We start from the raw sequence: 24024 nt of genomic DNA, 5'->3' as shown, positions 1-24024 counted from the left end.
TCTCTAAAATGCAACAGGTTGGTGGCTAAGATATTAAGATATGTGACATATCATGGTCACTGACTTTGCAGCAGAAATACTTTGAAAAATGCCAATAGAGAGGACAGAAGCACTGTGGCTTTTCCAACAATCTACATTAGACCTGCATGGCAACCTTTCCTTTATTTCTAGGGGGTTAATGAAGTCCCCAGATAGAGAGAGACATTTATGAGATATTTGTGTCCTGATTTCTGTAAAGAACAGATATTGAACCCCCCCTGTTTACTGCTGTCAAACGTTCTCTCTTACAAGCCATTACTATAGAGTAGGCATGTTAATATGTGAATATTCAGTGTTAACTGAAAAACTTTTAATTCCCTAGTACAGAACAGTGACTGTTAGAAGCAGCTCCTTCATTTGGTAGATGCCTCTATGGCTTTACTCCATCAAAATGCCACATGCAAATGCCACAGCTGATCCACGGAATGGATAGCTTTAACTGCTATGATCAATGTGACCAGTTATGGTCTATCCAGAGATGGGAGGCTGCAGATCACATTTGAAGTAACTGGTGATGAGTGAATCTATCCCATATCGCTTTGCCAAAAAATTAACTTTTGAAAAAGCTGCAAAATGCGTCTACTTTTTTTTTCTTCTCACTCCAAATACATTATAGTCAAGGGGCATTTTTCTTTTATTTTTGAATTTTTTGTTGCAGCCAATTTTTGCCACAGTTTCACAAAAAAAATTGCCAATGAGGAAATGGGAAATTTTGCCGCTAATCCATTGGAAAAGGTTCACTCATCACTAGAATAACTTATTTGACCTATTGTAAAGAACAGAGATCCCCAACCTTTTTAACTGAGATGTAAAAGAGTTCCTTGAGGGTGCTAATTAAGGGCTATGATTGGCTATTTGGTAGCCCCATGTGACTGCTGGCCCGCAGGAGGCTCTGCTTGGAGTAAAACGGTGTTTCTGTGCTTCCAAAACTTGTCTCCAAGCCAGAGATTTAGAATAGGCACCCACTGCAACATAGGTACAAATAACTTTAGGATGCTGGGTTTTTGCACAAGGTAAGTAAATAATCTCTTAAATCAGGGAACCCAACCTTTTTTACCCATAAGCCCAATCAAATAAGAGCTGGGGAGCACCACAAGCATGAAAAAAGTTCCTGGGGGGGTCCAAATATGGGCTATGATGGATATTTGGTAGCCCCTATGTGTACTGGCAGCCTAAAGGAGGCTCTGTTTGGCAGTGCACCTCGTTTTTATACAACCAAAACTTGCCTCCAAGCCAGGAATTCAAAACTAAGCCCCTGCTGTGAGGCCACTGGGAGCAACATCCAAGGGGTTGGTGAGCAACCCCTGGTTGGGGATCACTGTCTTAAGTCTTTTCATTTTCTTTGTCCCTTTGAAAAATTTTCTATCTTGACACCCACAAGTTTCCACCATCATTACCTAGGTCCCATTATCAATCAGACTGCATATTCCATTACCTTCTAGTATAATGTCAGTTTTATAGCAATACTATGCCAATTTTACCTGAACACAAAACTGTAGTGAAGACCTTCCTTATCTACCAAATATCCACCATATCTGTATGACACAGTGTTAGCAATGAAAACAATACACTGCGCAAAGCCGAAACATAATCCATAGACGTTGGCTTTCTTGATTGCAGATCTGTACGGAGCCTCCAGCTGTTCCTCATACATATCCACAAAGGTCTTCTCCTTGGCTATTCCTGCAATTGTTCTGATATTTCCTAGAGCTTCACTTGATATCTAGAAAATGTTAGTGGATTGTTAACAATATTTCTAAGCAGGCAGAGGTTCTTTTAATTCTTTACATTCTAAAGCAAGAAGCAGGGTCTTTTTAGTTGTTTTCACTGTAACAATAGTTTTGGAATTTATCATATTTAATTTATAAAACCATCCCCTCATATAAAGCAGTATAGTATGTAATTGTAAGAACACATCAACACACTGGAACAAGCATTTACAGCAATTATGTAGGTTTAAAGAAGAAACAGTTGAGAAGCCTTCTCCTGTGAAGGTCTATACTACTATACAATAATAGGTCTGACTAAGGGCCGGATGGTTCTTTAGCTGTCATAAAAGAGTTAAATAAAACCTACCCTTCCAGCAGATTCCATAGCATGCTTGTCTTGATTCGCAAACCCGGTGAGCATCTTGGCTTGCAGAGCCCCAGACACGGCCAAGAATGGCAGGAAGCACATGATCACCAGGGTCAGCTTCCAGCTAAAGTAGAAAGCAATAATAAGGGCAACACCGATGTTAGAGATCGCGTTCACAATCATTCCAATCTGGGATCCAGTTGCCTATAAAAATGAAAAAGAGTCTGGTTAGATTGATACACATTTTCAGTCATTAGTTGTATAAGCCTTCATGCCACTAATGTTTTATAGAAACTGTGTGAAGAAAACAATCTGCAACTTGGCTCCCTAAACATGGGGCAATGATTTCAACCCTTGTTTCTTGCCATTGTTATTAGTATGTAAAGCCCACATCCCCCCAAAAAAAGTAAGGCAGCATGGCACTTAGGGGGTATGATCCCTAGACCTGAGCAATATTTACTGAACAGGAACACAAGTTCACTGGGGGGTGCCCAGGTCCAGACTGGCAATCTATAGACTTTGACTTCTGTAAGATGCTATCGACAGTCACTATTTATTGGCCCTGCAGGGAGCTGTTTGCGAATCTGTGTACTTAATTGCCAGCCTATTTTGAACCTCAAAAAATATAGTGGAGTTAAAATGCTTAAATGGTTTACATGGATTTTATTTTCCCTTTACAAACATACTGTATAAATATTAATATTAAACTGTTTACAGTACTTTTGTCCAAACACTCAGATAAGCAATGATTTATAGATAACTCAGATAACCAATGATTTGTATTGTAGTTATGACCCATGATACTGCACTGCGTACATAAAAGGGAGGATTTGGAAGAAGAGTTACAAGTGCAATCACGGCTTCATAAGTCTAAATATTTGTGCCTGCAGTTTATAGAGGCCGTTCGAGTCCTACAAATCCTCATATAGGTTTTTTTGTGGTTAATCCATATTAGGACCACTAACCCCCTGGACTTGTGAGGCATCTGTTGCAAGTCTTGTGGTTAGGGCACCGGGGCTGTTTCTAGGATCATCAAACCATCCAACTTCTTGACCCAACATTGATCTAAAGCCCAACTTCCGCAGCCTCCTTGTAAGCAGCTCCCCAGACTTGGCAAATGTATAACCCTGGAGAATGAAACAGAGCATTCAATATTTAAGAAAGAAAACTGGAAATTAGAAAAAAAATACTGTCGTTCAAGACTGCAAATATTGGTCACTTTACAAAATCCTAAATTGTGTGAAATTGTCATGGGATGGTGTAAAAGTGGCATCTGTGTGTAATTATTTCAGTGCAAGTCTGCTGCACCTATTGACACTGCCTACAACCCTGGGATGACCACCAGCTTGTAGGTGATGGCAGCTTCAGGATTCCCCTTTGTCAATAAACACACCAACTGGGATAGAAGGGTGGACAGAATCACTAGCGGCACGGGCAACTATAGGAAAGTTCAAGGAGCATCTTTGGCCACAAGTACCTTAATGGCATCAATGCGCTCATTGACTGCATCCATTGTTGTAAATAAGCCCTAAAATAACCAACAATATTGTTGGTGACCAGTATATGCTGTATTTTAATAGGCTGCTATGGGTTAGTAGACCTTTCGAAAACATTGCATTATTATTACATTGCTCAAAATATTGATCATTTTCAGTGTATTCTTATGAAGAAAAAACTTTACATCTTGAAATCTGTAATTGGACTTGGGTTATCCACCCCAAATAAATAAATGTTCATACCTGCAAAAACTGGGTTAAGAATGATACAACACCAATCAAAACAAAAAGCACACAGATGCCATTAATCTGGTCTCTCTGTTCTTCCTCGTCTGGTAGAGAGAATATCTGCAGAATGAAAGGGAAGCAGATGAAGTAGGTAGAATTCCAATAAAAGTAGGCATGCTGCCACAATATCACATAACCTAAGCTGCTGCTAAGCCAAGTGACTCTGTATCCATTCATTCCTTGGCACTATTAAACGTCTAATAGAAAAGGACTGTGAGTATTCTGAGATCCCATAGCTTTGTTGAAGCTTAGAGACTGGTGCAATTTCTAATCAATCACAACATAACAACGTGATAGCATACAGTGCTTCTCATAAGAAAATTAACAAAGTGTCTCAGCATCCAAACAACCCGGGAAGATTAATCTAGCCATGTCCCACTGGAGCCACAACAGCCAAAAAGGCACAGTCAAATGCACTTTCTTACATTTCCAATATGTGCTAATAGTATTACATGCTCTTCTGTACCCAGTATCAAGGTGAAAGGTTAGTGTCTTCCTTTGAGCAAACTGAACTGTTTATAGACTTACCCCAAGAATCTGGCTAAAGAGTAAAGCATACAAAGGACTGACGGCACCATTTATTGCAGCGCCTATTGATCCAAATAACATATACGGCCATTCTGGTGCATTGTATTTTAAAATCCGTGCAACTGGTGCTGGCTCAATATCTTCCACAATTTCTTCTGTTTTGATCTAAAGAAAACCAACACAATTATTTAGTAGAGAAAGGGAAACAAAATTCCACTGAGGTTGTATTTTGGGCCCTTTATGGTCTTCTTGGATCTTCCATATATCTGGGCCAGTCATATAGATATTGTCCATTAAATATGGACAATTTCAACTATTGTATGTGATTTAGCAACCTATATGTCTAAGACTCTGTCTAAAGTAAGTCTTAGCAACTCAGAATACACTTGTGTGCAATTGTGAGTATGTGTGGGGATGAAGAGAATGTATTAGATGAGCAGTATTCTCTCTCCAAAAAATAAAAGCACCAGTAAGATAATAGTTGGATCACAATTTTGGTGGAAATCATTGAGGAGCCTGGTTGATTATGCTCAAAGGGATCCAAAACTCCAGTATAAGGGAATAAAAAAACCCCACAGTTTAGCTGGACCATTAAAGTCCTTTATCTCACCATGTTATTGTCGCTTTCATCATCATAATGAGTTGAATGTTGTATGGGGTCAGATGCATCAGCGCCAACCACCAGTAATGGTGTATCTGGCACTAGATTAGATAGCTGAGACCTTGAACGCTGCCGAATAGAAGCCCTGGCAAAAGGAAAAAAAAATAGCAGAATATAAATTCACAATGCATTTATTTATATAGTGCCAACACAATAGTCCATTTGCTTCTATAAAACCCAATGCAGGGGTTGTACTTCTGGTCAGATCAGCAAACAGGTTGTTGTTGGTCTTCACTTTTTTAAAAATGTATTTATTTTTTAATACCAACCTTTCTATTCTACCTCTCTCTGGCCTGAAATGTATAATTCTCTCTGCTTGCCTCCAGCTACCAGGAAACAAAATAATCCTAAAGCTGTATTGTTATATAAGGTGGGGTAACTCCTGTTCTTCAACCAAGTATTACCCACATATTGCTGGGCTACAAACCTCTGCATACCCCAACATACTTTCAATGGATAAGGAATGATGAGAGCTGTCCATCAAAGCAAATAATGCACACTTGTATCTAACTCTATAAGGCCAGCAACCCAGTGAATCCACCTGATTTGTGTACATTTGGCTTCATTTTCTTTGTTCCTGCAATTGGTGTTGAAAACATTAAATAAATATTTTCAAACACTGATCACCTCAACAGTATGGTGTCCACCCTTCGATGTTCCATTACATAAATGGCTCACATACTATGGGCCTGGACTTGCTGGGGAGTGTTGAGCAGCTCTGGGGTGGCTTAACCTGAAAGCCATTAGGGGAGATTTAGGGAGAATGCATAGTTGCTCTTCAAGATTTGAAGGTGCAATTTGTGGTGAAAATGTACTAGATGTCTAAAGTATTCTTGGAACTATGGCCAAACGTCTGTGAGAGATAATTGCACTGTAAGTAATCTTGGTAAATTTGATACCAGCAAGATTGCTTATGTAATGGTGGGTAGCATCATTCTCATTGGTTATTTCTTTTGTATCTGCCAATCTAATTCAAAGAGCAAAGAAGGACTGTTGAACAAGATTTATGTAGGGTTTATATCCCTTTTATTTTATATCCTCTTTCTGTTTGTAGTATCTTTTTATTCACAAGCTCTTCCAGCCCTCCATATAAACGAGTGTCTACTTGTTACAATAAGCAGGACCCTAGAGCCTAAATACATGGAAACTGGAGACCTGCAGAATAATATATGTTAATTCAAAAATAACAAAGTATAACGGCCTTGAAATACATCTGTTTAACTCATGTAAGTTAATTTCAAGGTGGACTGACCCCAGAACTTTCGAGAAGAAGCATTTTCTGCTGAGCTATTTGGCTATAGCTGAAAAATGAGATATTTCTTTTAATTTGTAGTTGTACATTGCCACAAATATATAAGGAATTCTTATAGCCGTGTAAGAGATAATCCACTTTCACACCACAAAGGCCTCAATTTACTGCCTCAACATTGTTATACTTACTTGTCTATTGATCGTATAATATTAGGTGTCAACACCACAGAAAAGGATTCGTCATAAGAGCAAAACAATAAATTACTGAAGTAAAGTTGTCAAACAAAAGTCCGGAAAAAGCTTCATGAAATAATTTGCTATTGCTACGTGTTTAACCTTCTTTTCCCACAAAGCTCTTTGTCACAGAGGCAGATGCTGTGGTACTAACACCTCATTTTTTGTAAAAAATTATTTTTAAAGGCAAACTAAGCGCTGGCAAACTTTCTTCTTCTTTGTGTATAGGTAATGGTTTTTTATCGTTTATAGCAGCTGGTCAACTCCAGATTGTGGGTTAGACTGAGCGCTGGCACAATTGTGTGTTTCTAGCAGCTGGTCAACACTACAGCGTGGGTTAGACCGAGCGCTGGCGATTTCTTTCTGTGTTTTGTGTACAAATTGTAGCCAAATTTTGCTTCTAGCTGCTATGTGGCCTTGAATCAATGAATCACTTTCATGTGTGTGCTAATGAGCTGGGGCTTAAAAGCTCCCTGCTTTTTCACTAGAGCCTTTTTGAGCTGAAGGTAGGTGCAATAGGTCTTACTACTCAGTCACATTGTTTTCTGGGGGACTTTATTTTAATTGCATCACAGACTCAAAGTCATTAGACAGTGTAGGACTCACGTATAATGAGGGGCCTTGACGTGGCACGTGAGCTTACATATTTTGGCCAAAGTGTGGTACCAACACCTCATTTTTTGTAAAAAATTATTTTTAAAGGCAAACTAAGCGCTGGCAAACTTTCTTCTTCTTTGTGTATAGATGCTGTAAATGATGGGAATAAAAATGTTTTCTTGGTTAGACAAACATACCGCAGGCTGGCCTGATAGCTTCCTCTCTTCAAGGGCTGCAACGTCTCCAGTTTTGGTTCCTCAAATTCTTTATTAGATTTATCTGGAAATAAATGGCTCATTTTAAATGCAAAAACTGAATATTAGGCAGCAGGTCTGTATGAAACAATAATGGCATCAACTCGATATGTCACAAATAAAGATCTGAAGAGATGAAAATATGATACAGATATTCTAGATAGATGAATAGAGAGAAAGAGAGAGATAGATAGATAGATAGATGATAGATAGATAAAGATAGATAGATAGATAGATAGATGATTGATAGATAAAGATAGATAGATAGATAGATAGATAGATAGATAGATAGATAGATAGATGATTGATAGATAAAGACAGACAGACAGATAGATAGCTAGATGATAGATAGATAGATAGATAGATAGATAGATAGATAGATAGATGATTGATAGATAAAGATGATGATAGATAGATAGATAAATAGATAGATAGATAGATGATTGATAGATAAAGATAGATATAGATAGATAGATAGATAGATAGATGATAAATAGATAGATAGATAGATGATAGATAGATAGATAGATAGATAGATAGATAGATGATTGATAGATAAAGATAGATAGATAGATGATAGATAGATAGATGATAGATAGATAGATGATTGATAGATAAAGATAGATATAGATAGATAGATAGATGATAAATAGATAGATAGATAGATAGATAGATAGATAGATAGATAGATAGATGATTGATAGATAAAGATAGATAGATAGATGATAGATAGATAGATTGATGATTGATAGATAAAGATAGATAGATAGATAGATAGATAGATAGATGATAGATAGATAGATAGATAGATAGATAGATGATAGATAAAGATAGATAGATAGATAGATAGATGATAGATAGATAGATAGATAGATAGATAGATAGATAGATAGATGATTGATAGATCAAGATAGATAGATGATAGATAGATAGATAGATAGATAGATAGATAGATAGATAGATAGATTGATGATTGATAGATAAAGATAGATAGATAGATAGATAGATAGATGATAGATAGATAGATGATAGATAAAGATAGATAGATAGATAGATGATAGATAGATAGATAGATAGATGATTGATAGATAGATAGATAGATAGATGATAGATAGATAGATAGATGATTGATAGATAGATAGATAGACGATTGATAGATAAAGATAGATAGATGATAGATAGATAGATAGATGATAGATAGATAGATTGATGATTGATAGATAAAGATAGATATAGATAGATGATAGATAGATAGATAGATAGATAGATATATAGATAGATAGATGATTGATAGATGATAGATAGATAGATAGATAGATAGATAGATGATAGACAGATAGATAGATAGATAGATAGATGATAGACAGATAGATAGATAGATAGATAGATAGATGATTGATAGATAAGGATAGATAGATAGATATAGATAGATAGATAGATAGATAGATAGACAATGAGATACTTAAAAGATTATAACACCTTTATAATAGAGAAAAGTTTCAAAAAGTTTTGAGTAAGTGGTAAAATAAGGAGCAGAGGACTAGAAGTGGTCATTGGTGAAAGGTTGGGCACTTTTCAACGAGTAGAAGAAGGGATAGTCAGGGAGAAATTTATTAACACTGGGCAGTAACCCATGACAGCCAACCAAATTTTTGCATTTATTGTTCTACATGCAACTGGCTAAAAAAAGACATTCCATGATTGGTTGCTATAGGTTACTGCCCATAGGCAAATTTGCCCAATGTTGATACATGACCCCCACTGCTTGATCTAGCTGGATGTAAAAAGCCAGAAATTGGATCCATTCCTTCTTCTACCAACTGGAAAATGCCCGACCATCCACCATTGACTGGCAGCTCTTCGTCTATTGCCACTGCTAGTCTTCTCCTCCTTATCCCACCACTTACCCACAGCAAGGGAGTCTGTTGAGTATGTTAAGTATATGGATGGCAGTTTGATACAAGTGGCAGTAATGTTATCAATAGTGAAATATATCCTTCTATTCATCTGGGTAAATGCTACAATCATATTATGTGTAGGGAAGAGTGTTGAGATCAGATTAGAACACTGGCAAACACTAGCTTTTAGGGAACCAATGGTTTACCTTTCTTTTCCATGTTATGCAATGCTTTATCTCCTTGGCTTTGCAGAGTCACCAACGTAAAATACACTCCCTTTCGCTCTAACAGCTCATCATGGGTTCCTTTTTCTACAGCTCTCCCATGTTCAAATCCAACTATCACATCTGCATTCTTGATTGTTGACAGACGATGGGCAATAGATATTGTTGTTCTACCAAATCGGACCTGATGATATAATCTTTCATTTAAACAGGGTACATGTTGCATCTCTTTGGCAATACACCTACAGATGGAGCAGTGACTGGCCGCCATTAAATGCCATGGGAGAATAGGATGTTGTTGTGCTTGTTATACGCACATTTCATGACTGTGTAATGCATTTATATTTACATTACAGTATGAAAGCATAAGTTTAACACATATATCACTATTAATTCTATTCCTACAGATTTTTGAGGCCCAGTATTTAAGGAAAATCTCTCTATAATGGTACTGTCGGATGGGCTACAGCTTTAAGAAGTAGGTCCTCTTATTGTCTTGTTCCCCTATACTATAAATTCTAATTTCTAGGCATCAAGGCAGTCTAGTTCTAGTATTTGTATATAATGGCCTGTATGCATTACTCTATTTACACATCCCTCAAAAATAAATAAGTGGCTTGATAAATGCCAACCTTGTCAAGTGCCTCTTGGACGATGGCTTCACTCTCATTATCCAGAGCAGATGTGGCCATATCTAGAAGGAGAATTCTGGGATTCCTGACCAAAGCTCTGGCAATGGCAATCCTTTGTTTCTGTCCTCCACTCATTTGGCCTCCACCTTCTCCAACTAGCGTGTCAAATTTCTGGAAGATGGATAAAGTTTTAAAATGTATATCAGTACAGTAAAGAGAAACACGTGCAGTGAGGCAGATACCAAAGTTCTATACAGTGGGAAAACACTAGTGTCAAGTTTTGGTAAATGTTATAAGTGTCATATATAAATATTTATGATAGATCCAACCATCTTTTATGTTTATAAGTCCTTAAAAGGAAAAAATATAAATAGTTATGGTGGCTTGGAGGTCAACACAACAAATCCAAGAAGCCTAACACAAAGCAGGAGGAGTATGGGCAACTTAAGAGTAGAAAACGCTTTCCGGTAACATAGTTAATTAAGAAAACAAAAGGTTTCAATTGAGAAAAAAAAGTTGTATGTCTAATATTTAGCTCTTCCACAATTAAGAAATAACTTTTTTCCATTCAGACCCTTCTAATATGATTTTGTAGCACTAATGAGGTCACATATAGTGATTGGTTTTAATGGCAAAGCATAAGCATTTTAGAAATCGCAGTGGGACAGCTTTATCGGTGGTTTCCAGCCAGTGTCGGGTTTCCAGCCAGTGTCCCAAGGTGCCCCCATTGGCCATGTCACCAGCACCGCCCACAGGGCCCCCCGCCATGCCCCCTAACCCCCTGCAGGGGCCCCTGTCACCTGCCCGTTGTCCTCCCCTGAGTGCATCTAAGTGAAAGGCATAAGGGAGGACATCTGCAGCCAGGGGAAGTGACAACAGGGATCGGGTCTGGGCCGCAAGGGCCAACCAGGTGTCCCAGTCTGAACCTGTTTCCAGCTATAAATACTAGTGATGAGCAAATTTTTTCGCCAGGCAAAAATTTCCGTGAAAATTTGCAGCGGAAAAATTTGCCGTGTGGAATTGTTCTGTCAAATTGGGCGCAGTTGCGTCAAAAAAAGGGTGCAGTCGCGTCAAATCAGGCGCAGCCACATCAAAAAAGGGCGGGCGAGAGTTCTATATTTAGCCGTTTCGCAAATTTTCTTGCCATTTCGCAAATTTTATGGCGAAGCAAAATGGGACAGATTTGCTCCTCACTAATAAATACTTCCTAAAACATCTGAAAGCAAGGACACAACAAAATTAGCTGTAACATAGCGGCACCCCAAAAACAAACGTAATCTATGTTTCCATCGGTCCTTCTGTGAATAAATCTATATTTTCTTTGCTGACTGTGAAACTTAACCTTGGCAAACGGTATAATCTGACAGCAAGTCAAGAGATCCCACAAATGTGTTAATTAGCAAATCAGCTGACTATAGTAAATCAGCAATAACTGAAATCTGAGATTTAAATAGAATAATGTAGAATGACATAAATTACTACGTTTAAAGGAAAATATGTGGTGTCTTTTACCCATTTTGCCCTGAATATGAACAATGCCATTTATCATATGTGCCGTGAACTGGAATAATTCTGTAATTGAGAAGGCTGGGCTAATCCATGGGCTGAAATACCCACTAAGCCTTTGGCCTGATATAAATACTAGAATGCCCTCTGGTTTTTAGCATTTGAAGGACAGCTTCTTGTTCCTGTATTAGAACCTTTGCACAACTGCATGTAGGGTTCTAGACAGGAATCATGAGGCTTTTCATTTTGTCTGCACTCTTGGGATTGGCAGCCGGAATAGAATCATCAGAAGGTAAGTAGTTGCCCATTGGACAGCCAGACTCAGATTCATACAGCATGTTTGAATTGAAAACAGTTTGTCCAATTTTCCATTAATCCCCACATTCATTTGCACTGAAGAAGCACTAAACCCTAAAAATGAATATGGGAATATGGGTAGAAATGCCATATTACATACTGAAGATACTGCACCAGCCTAAAGGTTCAGCATCTCTACATGAGTTCACAGGAGCTCGCCATCTTGGATTTTGTTAGGCCTGTTGGTGATACTTTCATGCTCAGTGGGCTCTGGGCAGCTACTGAGAAATTAAGCTTAGGGGTCATCGCAAAATATCAAGCAGAAAATGAAGTTTGTCTGTCATAGAGGTTGATGCTACAGGGCTGATTATTAATTTCAGATGCTAATTGCGCTGGTTTCTGAGCTGTACGCACTAATAATCTGTATTATTTACTAATCAGCCTTATACTGTGACATTTATATTCTATATATACAGTATATTGTGTGTTGGTCCCTAAGCTCAGGTAAGTGACAGCAGCACAGAGTATGTGCAGGGAATCAGCTTCATCTTTGAGTTAACTTTTAGTATGATGTAGAGCAGGGATCCCCAACCTTTTATTTAAATGGAAAAGGTGTTGGGGAGCAACACAAGTATGAAAAATGCTCCTGGGGTGTCAATAAGAGCTATAATTGGCTATTTAATAGCCCTTATGTGGACTGGCAGCCTACAGGAGGCTCTGTTTGGTATGATACTTGGTTTTTATGCAGCCAAAACTTGTCTCCTTACCAGAAATTCAAAAATAAGCCCCTACTTTGAGGGCACTGAGAGCAACATCCAAGGGCTTGGGAAGCGACATGTTACTCCCGAGCCACTGGTTGGGGATCACTGATGCAGAGAGTGCTATTCTGAGACAATTTACAATTGGTCTTCATTTTTCATTATTTGTGGGTTTTTTTTCATAATTGCCATTTTTGTTCATCAACTCAGCAACCCCAGTTTGGAGTTTCAGCAGCTATTTGGTTTCTAGGGTCCAAACGAGGAAACATTTGAATGAGAGACTGGGATATACATAGGAGAGGGTCTAAATAGAAAGATAAGTAATAAAAAGTAACAATTTCAAGAAAAGTTTAGGCTCATAGAGCAAAAGTTTTTTTGTTGCCGGAGTCTGTGACCCCCATATGAAAGCTTTAAAGAGTCAGAAGATGACAATTCAAAAACATTTAAAAATAAATAATATAGACCAATTGAAAAGTTGCTTAGACTTGACCATTCTATAACATACTATAAGTTAACTGAAATTGATATCTATAGCAGGCTGGAACTTTAAAGTGGTGAACTGTAAAGAATGGCTTCTATCTCTCTGTATATTTAGGAAAATCTTACAATTTATTTGCCAGAAAATCTGGGTTTATCAGACAATAATGCAGCCGGAGGGTTTATATCTGTAGGTGTAAGAAGGAATTCAAATGGCATTCAGTGTCATTCCAAAATCTGGTGACCAGAGAGCATTTCCATAGGTTATAGAACAGATTCGGCTGCATTTAGGGCAGTTACTTTCTGACTTCTAGACTATCCTTTGGAGGCAAAATAGATGAGCCGATAGCTTTGTTCCCTCTATGTTTATGATTGTATCAGTTTATCATAATGGATGAGAATAGAGAATCAGATTTAAGGTAATCTGACCATTTTGTAGCCGGTGCTTCCTATGGATGAGGCATAAGATCAGGAGTTTATATTGTTATTGTTTACGGTAACTCTCTTCTCAAGTTGGTGGGATAAGAACTTGCGTTCAGAAGATAAAGAGATTGTTAGCTCTTTTGGGCAGGACTCTCTTCGCCTCTTGTATCGGTTATTGATTGCTTTATATGTTACTCTGTATGTCCAATGTATGAACACACACTTATTGTACAGCGCTGCGGAATATGTTGGCGCTTTATAAATAAATGTTAATAATAATTATAATAATGATAATAATAAAGAGAAGTTATCACTACATTTCAGTTTTTTGAACCAACAAGAGTTTTGGTAGTACAGGTATGGGACCTGTTATACAGAATGCTCGGGACCTGGGGGTTTCCGGAAAAGGGATCTTTCTGTAATTTGGATCTCCATACCTTAAGTCTACTAAAATATTATTTAAGCAATAGGCTTGTTTTGCTTCCAGTAAGGATTAAATATATCTTAGTTGGGATCAAGTACAAGGTACAGGTATGGGACCTGTTATCCAGAATGCTTGGGACCTGGGGCTTTCCAGATAAGGAATCTTTCCGTAATTTTGATCTCCATACCTTATGTCTACTAAAAAATAATTTAAACATCATTTAAACCCATTAGGATTGTTTTGGCTCCAATAAGGGGTAACAGGTACTGTTTTATTATTACAGAGAAAAGGGAATCATTTAACCATTAAATAAACCCAATAGGGCTGTTCTGCCCCCAATAAGGGGTAATTATATCTTAGTTGGGATCAAGTACAGGTACTGTTTTATTATTACAGAGAAAAGGGAATCATTTAACCATTAAATAAACCCAATAGGGCTGTTCTGCCCCCAATAAGGGGTAATTATATCTTAGTTGGGATCAAGTACAGGTACTGTTTTATTATTATAGAGAAAAATTACAATTATTTGCTTATAATGGAGTCTATGGGAGATGGCCTTTCCTTAATTCGGAACTTTCTGGATAACAGGTTTCTGAAAAACAGGTCCCATACCTGTACTGTTTTATTATTACAGAAAAAAAGAAAATATTTTTTAAAAATTTGCATTTTTTGAGTCTATGGGAGATGACCTTCCCGTAATTTTCTGAATAATGGATCCCATATCTGTAATATAGTTTCTCCATACTGTAGAAGGAAATAGTTTAATCAATGGGATAACATTGTAATTGCTGACAATGCTTTAATCCATCATGCCATTTTTTTCATTCTCTAGGGCTTTATGGGTATGTATTTATCTAATTGTACTGGATAAATAAATACCCATAAAGCCCTAGAGAATAAAAGAAATGGCATCATGATTTATAGAAATGATGAAGAAGGTTTGAAAATATTGATTGCAGAATGTAGTAAATGAGTAAATATATATATAAGGAATATTACATTTTAGGTATATTGGCCTTTTTAGAGTGAAACAAAACAAAAGACCGTTTTAAACGACACAAAAGAAAAATTGATGGAGTTTATCCCACAATGATGTCAATTTTGATGTAATTTAATGCTCTCTTATGTCTGCTAAAGTCCCTGTTCCATGATAGACCAGAGCAGTAAGTGCAGGTTTATAGCATATGTTTTGCAGCAGGGAATTTCCTAACTAATCTAGTGTGAAAAGAAGCCCAATGTACTAGAAAAAGACTGATTTTTGCTGTGCAGAATTATATCGCAGTTATTTTATAATCTCTGAGTAACGCATGACAGAATGACAGGAATCCCGAGGGACTTTAAGCAGCTTGAATACTTTTCCAACATCAGTGTGATTTAGCTAAAGCTATGAATTGTTTTCGGTCATGATAAAACTTTCTTTTTATGTAGCCCCATTTAACATAGAGGGTTTCAAACCTTTTTAAACTCAAGGCCTCGTCAGTGCTCAGATTTAGTCAGGACCCCACCCTAGATCCCTGTCCTCTCTCTTTTGTTTTTAATTTATTCTTATTCCTATTCTCAAATCTCTGCTTTTCGTTCACCCCTTGTGCCTTCTGCTGTCTTAGTACCCTATTACCACCTTCTTCTTGTCTCAGACTTACCATTGCTCCACTTATCTTTGTCACTCACCTCCTTTTCCATGTCCCCCCATGTATGAATGTTCCTCATTGAGCTCCTTTATGTCCTATCATCCCTATAATTGTAACTAACATGCCTCCAGCTTTAGGCTCTATATTTTTTTCTCCCCTTTGTTCTCTGGAGCACTTTTCTCTGCCTGTCATCTGTCTCTTCTATACCTTTTTCTTCCTCTCTTATTCCTTTTTGGCATTATCCTACTGCCCTTGCCCCATGAGCTGTGCCATTCTTACCTTCTTATTTTTTTTTACTGTTGCTTTGTATTTTTCCTTCCTTAACGATTTATTTTTAGAAGTTCCGTCATCTGCATTTTTTGTCTGCTTTCTCTCTGATGCCTCTTTTTATTAGAGCCCCTCTCTACTTGCCCAAAACAAAACTACTTGGCCCAGTGCCTACCAGCCCCACTCTTGTTCATCTCCTGGTGCTTACTCCCCATTCCCTCTTTCTTCCAAAAATGCCACAGGCACAAGCTTGCCAGGAACTTGTAAACTCACCTTCCATGACAGTTGTTTATTTGTTCTTTTTCTTCTATCTGAACTGTGCCTGCTCCCCTCTAGCACCCTAGGCAACTACCTCTGCTGCCTCTCCCTTGTTCAAGCTTATGTAAAGCTTATGAGTTAGCTAGAGACATGAAACATGTAAGCGTGTAAGCCACATTTCAATAAAGATTGATGCTACTTGTAGACAGTCTAGAGGAGCATGTCTTTCTTCATTCTAGATCTGCAAGCCTTAAGTGGAACCTAGTAGTTAGCACTGTGTTTGGGAATCGTACATTGATTTAAATTCTAAAAGAACAATGGGTCATTGGTGTTCATAAAATTGGGGTGCCACAACCCTGCTGATTAAACTGTATAAGCCACTTGGTACTGTATGTTTCTACACTAATCTACTAATTGAAATGCATTTATCTCATTGATCCCCATTAAGACTTCAAGACAGATTCACATTTTCAGCTATGGTTTATAAGATTATAATACTAATAACAATAACAATTCATTAATATATATAAACATTTATATATTTTTCTCACAGCAGAAACACCATGGACATGCCCTAAATTGAATGCTATGGCACATCATTGGCATCATTCTCAGCACCTCCACAGATATAAGAGAGATATATGCTCATTGCAAGACTGTTTGCTGGATGAAGAGTGCAGTCCCAATGCTAAGTGTTGTGAAACTCCTTGTGGATTCCGTTGCCTAACTGAAGTGCAGGGTAAGCAAAGGTCTAGACATCTTGTATTAACCAAAAACATCATAACTAACCTCTTGGGAGTTCATATATTTAGTGCTATTCTGGCCTGTGTTATTATATGGGAATAATAACTGAAAGTGCTCAGTGTTGGGGTAGCAGCATTAGATGGTAGATGGATGTACTAAAGCAACAAGGGCAGATTTTAGACACCCAATAACCAATCAGCAGTGTGTTTGCTATGGGTTTGCTATGGGTTACTAGAGTTGGAGGAACCTTTGCGCCTGATACTAGATAACCTTGTTACACAGATACACAGAAATGTTTCTAAGATCTAAGGGCTCTGCCTTTTTTCCGCATTTGGCTCTGCACTATTTAGACACTTCAAAATAAATATTTGGCTCAATACTAAACTGATGACAGTCTTAAAGGAACAGTTCAGTGTAAAAATTAAACTGGGTAAAATGGATAGACTGCGCAAAATAAAAAATGTTTTCAATATTGTTAGTTAGGCAAAAATGTCATCTATAAAGGCTGGAGTGGGCAGATGTCTAACATAATAGCCAGAGTACTACTTCCTCCTTTACAGCTCTCTTAGCTGTTAGCAGTCAGTAACCAATCAGTGACCTGAGGGGCATAACTGTTCAGTTAGTTTGCATTTGAATCTGACCTCACAAACTAACAGAACAGTTACGTCCCATGTGGCCCCTCCTAAGGGCAGTGGCAGACGGGGAGATTGCCGTTGCCGCGGGTGACTAATCTCCCTGCAATGCCATCCCACCGGCAAGAATGTAAATCGCCAGTGGGATGGCATATGCGCCACTCCGATTTCCCAAAGTCACCCAAAGTTTCCTATCAAGGCAACTTCGGCAAATATTTTTTATCCAGTTTCATTGTTACACTGAACTGCTCCTTTAAGCTGGGTATGCATTATATAATTTACTTTATATGTATATAATAGGCGGGGGGAAACAAGTGATTATTTCTTCTCATATGGCCCCCCTTGCCTATGGATATCTCCTGGGATACCAATTTGGATTAATCTTACAGCACATTGGTCAGGTCATTGGGCCAGTATGCTGCCAACTTGGTCTGTAGGGTCCAAGTTGGCAGATTTTATCATACCGTGTATGGCCAGCTTAATATCAAGCAACGGGGAGGGCTTCAGTGCACTGCTTGAGACTGTATAAATGTTCTTATTACAAAAAAGTTTTATTTATGATATGATTAATTTATTTTGCCTGTTTAAATTCCTTTATTTTTGTGTTTAAACCATAAATTAATGTTGTTTTGTCCCCTCCAATATGTACGTAACCCACAAAGAATATATAGGGTAAAGTATATAGGGTCCTAGATTTGATTCGTGTAAAAGCCCTATCTGCAAGGCGTTTTTAAGGGTCATTTTTTGCATGTAGCACCCTACCCCGCAGGTAGTAAATGACACCATATATGCTCTCCCCTGTCTGGGTTGGCTTCCTCCTATATTTTTGGAAAAGATACATTGGGGCTCATTTACCAACCCTATGGGTGCAGTCTAAAGAAGAGTCAAAAAGCATGTAGATTACAAGTAGAGGTACAGAGGAATGGGTGCAACCAATTTCATAGGAAATCTTAAAGAACAGTACAAAAATCTAACAAAATGAATAGTTCTCTAGATTCCTCTTCATTTCATACTTTGGAGAGTCAGGAACATGAATGAGTCTGTTTCTGACACGACAGATCCTTATTACTTGGCTCTCCAAGTTTTTATCACATTTGGAATTTTTAAAGTATATATTGGAATGTTTTTAGTTCAGAAAATGATACACGTTTTATTTAGGGATGCACCGAATCCCGGATTCGGTTGGAGATTTGGCCGAATCCTGGCGTTTTTTTAAGGATTCGGTTTAGAATTAGCATTAATAAGCATATGCTAATTAGAATTCGGAAAGGGTTAAATGGGCAGTGAAAATTTTTTTTCGCTGTGCACACAGCACGCAGCGATTTTTAACCCCTTCCAATCCTAATCAGCATATGCTAACTAGGATTTGGTTCGGGATTCGGCCAAATCCTGCTGGGTGGGTTCGGAGGTTCAGCTGAACCCGAAAAAGTGGGTTCGGTGCATCCCTAGTTTTATTGAGGAGCACTGCAAAGAGAACTCTCAAGAGCAGTGCTGTCCAACTGGCGGCCCGCGGGCCGCATGTGGCCCTCGACCCCCCTCTGTGTGGCCCCCCACCTGTCTGGCTGCTTTGATGGTTTAATTTTGTATCAGTACTGAGATTAACTGCCCCCCCTGCATGGTTATCACCTCAGATTCAGGCTGTAAACCCTCTGCATTGTTTAAAAATGTAATCCCCTGTGTTGTTCACACCTTTTAATCTCTGCATTGTTCACCCCCTGCAGTGTTCACACCTCAGGCTCAGGCTGTAATCACCCCCATTGTTCACCTCTTCACACCTCAGACATTGTATGTACTGCCTGGCCTATACTGCCTGTGTATAGGCAGCATAGGGTAGGCAGAGTATGGCACATAGGGCAGGGAGGGTATGGCACCCACAGGCAGCATAGGACAGGCAGAGTATGGCAGGCAGAGTGCTGCCTGTGTGTGCCATACTCTGCCTACGCTATGCTGCCTGTGGGAGGTGAACCTGGCAGGGGTTTGTTCTGAGAGTTTGTTAGCAGTTGGAAATAGCCATTAAATGGTCCCTAAGGTGTGTAATTATATGCTGGGGGTTGCTCTGCTATCCACAGGGGAGGAGGAGGCATATGGATTTAAGGGTATGTCTTAATATGACATAATATCATTCTTTAACATATGAATTATGGTTGATATCCCTGCAGCGACCATTGTGATAAAATGGGTGTGGTTTGAAGTGTGTGTGGTTTAAAATGGGGGAGTGGCCAAAACTGGCTTCCATTAGCGGCCCTCCACCATGTATGCGAGAGAAATTCCGGCCCTCGGCACCGCAGAAGTTGGACAGCACTGCTCAAGAGGATTACTCAAACATGTTTCTTAAAGGAAAAAGAAAGTCAAAGTCACTTGGGGGTGCCAAAATGTTAGGCACCCCCAAGTGACTTTGACCACCTACCTTTTACCCCGGGCTGGTGCCCCTGTGAGGAGGGAACAGCACCAGCCCGGGGTAGCTGCCGGCGCTTGCTTCTTCCTGATTCGCTGCGCGCGCATGCGCAGTAGAGTGAAAAGCGGAACTTAAACATTAAAGTCGGCTTTTCACTCTACTGCGCATGCGCCCACCGCGGGCATTCCAGCAACGGAAGCCGGAAGAAGGAAGCAATCCGCTCCAGGTGCCCCGGGCTGGTGCTGTTTTCTCCTAACAGGGGCACCAGCCCGGGGTACGAGGTAAGCGGTTAAAGTCACTTGGGGGTGCCTAACATTTTGGCACCCCCAAGTGATTTTGCCTTTCGTTTCCCTTTAAATACCCTACTATAATCAGGGGGGGGGGGGGAGAATAGGGACGGCCTCTGGGCGCCCTAAACAGAAATCCGGCACTGTACTCTATCAGGCTTAATCTCAGGAGATTACCAACCTTCGCAATTTTCTGTGATAAAGCCAGAAGGCCAAGAGTAATATGTTTTACTACAAATCTCCCTGTGTGCCATTGCCCCAGTTTGCTCACATCTACCCAGAGGTAATCACTTTGGAATCCCTGTTTCAAACCTGCATACATACGGCAGACTGGGCCCAGTTACAGGGCAGAAAGTAGGAAAAAAATGACAACAACAAAAAAACTTTTGGCTTTTGATAGCTTGTTTCAAGGCCCAAGGCTCTGTGCTGCTGCCACTTACCTGAGATGAGGGACTGACGCACAATATAATGTGTATGTAGAATATAAATGTCACACTATAAAGGTTATTAGCAAATAATACAGATTATTAGTAAATGACAGCTTTAAAACCAGTGCAGTTTGCATCACAGGAAGCAGCAATAGGGTCGGGTCTGGGCCGCTGGGGCCCACCGGGTATTTTCCCAGTGTTCCGGCGGCCCAGTCCGACCCTGGCCTGGATCATTGCTACTATAGAGCTGCTGAACCTTTAGGCTGATCCAATAAGCTCAGTATATAAAAAATGCAATTTTCCAATTTTTAATGTTTAGTTAAAAAAAGGCTAGCTAAATCAGAGGAAATAGTACCACTAATTCTAAACTGGAGAAAGACCTGATGATAGTGAGGGTCATTTATCAACACTGGGCAAAATTACCAGTGGGCAGTAACCCATGGCAACCAATCAAATTGTTGTATTCATTGTCCTACCTGCAGCTGGCTGAAAATAGCAAATCACTGATTGGTTGCTATGGGTTACTACCCACAGGCAGATTTGCCCATTGTTGATATATGAGCCCCAGTGACTGTGGCAGTACAACAGGGTATAGTACTCAGATCCACAGTTTGCCATATGCAGTGGTGTTATAAGAAGTGTTTGCATGACCGTATAGGTTGGATTCATGTTTTTCTTTTATTTTTTCCTTTAAAGCTGCACATGCAACAGTGAAGAAAGAATTGAGGCATCATCACAATAAATCTAAAAAAAGAATGGAATTAGCAGAAAGAAACAACCAAGAAAAAATCTGGAAACCAGAGGAGGAAACATCTGAAAAAATGATAGAAGACTCAAGTGGGAACAGTGGACATATGATTGAAAGGAAAAAGAGAGAGGCTCCAGCACCAAAATCTCCAAGTCAAGGAGCAAGTGGGATAAATGCCCAAGGGACCACAGCCATAAAAAGTCAAGGGACAACTGTTGCAGTGCCACAACAGACATCACAAGTAAAAAGTCAAGGGACTACTGTTGCAGTGCCACAACAGACATCACAAGTAAAAAGTCAAGGGACGACTGTTGCAGTGCCACAACAGACATCACAAGTAAAAAGTCAAGGGACGACTGTTGCAGTGCCACAACAGACATCACAAGTAAAAAGTCAAGGGACGACTGTTGCAGTGCCACAACAGACATCACAAGTAAAAAGTCAAGGGACTACTGTTGCAGTGCCACAACAGACATCACAAGTAAAAAGTCAAGGGACGACTGTTGCAGTGCCACAACAGACATCACAAGTAAAAAGTCAAGGGACGACTGTTGCAGTGCCACAAAACACACCACAAGTAAAAAATGAAGGAGTAAATGTTGCAGGGCCTAAAGAAACACAACAAGTAAAAAGTCAAGGAGCAAATGATACAGTCCCACAAGACACACCACAAGTAAAAGGTCAAGGAGCAAATGCTGCAGTCCCACAAGACACACCACAAGTAAAAGGTCAAGGAGCAAATGCTGCAGTCCCACAAGACACACCACAAGTTAAAAGTCAAGGAGCAAATGATACAGTCCCACAAGACACACCACAAGTAAAAGGTCAAGGAGCAAATGCTGCAGTCCCACAAGACACACCACAAGTTAAAAGTCAAGGAGCAAATGCTGCAGTCCCACAAGACACACCACAAGTAAAAGGTCAAGGGACAACTGTTGCAGTCCCACAAGGCACACCCCAAGTAAAAGGTCAAGGGACGACTGTCACAGTCCCACAAGACAAACCACAAGTTAAAAGTCAAGGAGCAAATGCTGCAGTCCCACAAGACACACCACAAGTAAAAGGTCAAGGGACGACTGTTGCAGTCCCACAAGAAAAACCACAAGTTAAAAGTCAAGGAGCAAATGTTGCAGTCCCACAAGACATACCACAAGTAAAAGGTAAAGGGACGACTGTTGCAGTCCCACAAGAAAAACCACAAGTTAAAAGTCAAGGAGCAAATGTTGCAGTCCCACAAGACATACCACAAGTAAAAGATCAAGGGACGACTGTTGCAGTCCCACAAGATACACCACAAGTAACAATTCAAGAAGCAAATGTTGCAGTCCCACAAGATACACCACAATTAACAATTCAAGGACCAAAAGCTGCAGTCCCACAAGATACACCACAATTAACAATTCAAGGAGCAAATGCTGCAGTACCACAAGATACACCACAATTAACAATTCAAGGAGCAAATGCTGCAGTCCCACAAGATACACCACAATTAACAATTCAAGGACAAAATGCTGCAGTCCCACAAGATACACCGCAATTAACAATTCAAGGAGCAAATGTTGCAGTCCCACAAGATACACCGCAATTAACAATTCAAGGACAAAATGCTGCATTGCCCCAACAGATGTCACTAGTAAAAAGTCAAGGAGCCACTGCTGCAATGCCACAAGACACACCACAAGTGAAAAATCAAGGAGTAAATGTTGTAAAAGTGCAGGAAACATCAGAAGTTAAAAATGAGGCAGGAAATGTCAAAAAGGTACAGGAGACACCAGAAGTAAAAAGTCAAGCAGTAACTGGGACAAGGGGTCAAGAGCCACAGGAAGTTAAAAGTCAAGGCTCAAATGTAACAAAAGTGCAAGAAACTCCAGAGGTTAAAAGCCAAGCAGCAAATGGCACAAAGGTACAAGTGACAACAGAAGTGACAAGTCAAGGGGCAAGTGTTGGAAAGGTACAGGGCATATCAGAAGTAAAAAGCCAAGTAGCAAGTGGTGCAAAAATACAAGAGACACAAGAAACTAAAAATCAAATAGCAAATGCCACAAAGGTGCAAGAGACCCAAGTAAAAAGTCAAGTAACGACTGGGACAAAGGGTCAAGAACCACAGGAAGTAAAGAGTCAAGGAGCAAATGTTGCAAAGGTGCAAGAAGCACCACAAGTAAAAAATCAGAGTGCAAATGGGGTAAAAGGTAAAGAGGCACCAGAAGTAGAAACTCAAGGCCAAAGTGGAATAAGGGGGCAAGATACAATAGAAAGAAACATTCAAGGAAAGGGACAAGACATATTTGAGGTTAAAAGTCAAGAAGTTAATGTTGAAAAGGGGAAAACTGGACAATCATCATCAAAAGAAAGTCAACAAGAGCCAAACTGGAATAGGGAGCACGAAACAGGAGAGCTAAAAAGTGTGAAAATAAATGGAACAAAAGATCCTGAATGGTTAGAAAAGACAAATCAAAGAGAAAACTTGACAAACTGGCAAGAGAAAGAACAAGAACATTCAAAATCATCAAATGAAACAAGGGGGCCTGGGCTAACAGAGCAATGGATTAATGAAGAAAACAGGGGAAAATGGCA

General features: G+C 39.3%; 1 protein-coding gene across 1 annotated transcript in view; it reads right to left on the bottom strand.

The window, feature by feature from the left end:
• abcb11.2 (ATP binding cassette subfamily B member 11, gene 2) overlaps positions 1-24024 on the bottom strand; it is a 54725-nt gene that overhangs the window by 6614 nt on the left and 24087 nt on the right. The window contains exons 16-24 of the mRNA XM_004917707.3: positions 10179-10349; positions 9529-9730; positions 7368-7449; positions 5038-5173; positions 4428-4592; positions 3855-3959; positions 3081-3242; positions 2116-2319; positions 1521-1762 (exon numbers count right to left, since the gene is read on the bottom strand). Coding sequence (XP_004917764.1) covers positions 1521-1762; positions 2116-2319; positions 3081-3242; positions 3855-3959; positions 4428-4592; positions 5038-5173; positions 7368-7449; positions 9529-9730; positions 10179-10349 — 1469 coding nt within the window. The remainder of the gene's footprint in view (positions 1-1520; positions 1763-2115; positions 2320-3080; positions 3243-3854; positions 3960-4427; positions 4593-5037; positions 5174-7367; positions 7450-9528; positions 9731-10178; positions 10350-24024) is intronic.

The sequence above is a fragment of the Xenopus tropicalis genome, chromosome 9, assembly GCF_000004195.4.
Source record: "Xenopus tropicalis strain Nigerian chromosome 9, UCB_Xtro_10.0, whole genome shotgun sequence".
Lineage (NCBI taxonomy): Eukaryota > Metazoa > Chordata > Amphibia > Anura > Pipidae > Xenopus > Xenopus tropicalis.
The sequence above is the reverse complement of the archived record's forward strand: the minus strand, read 5'-3'. Positions and strand labels throughout refer to the sequence as shown.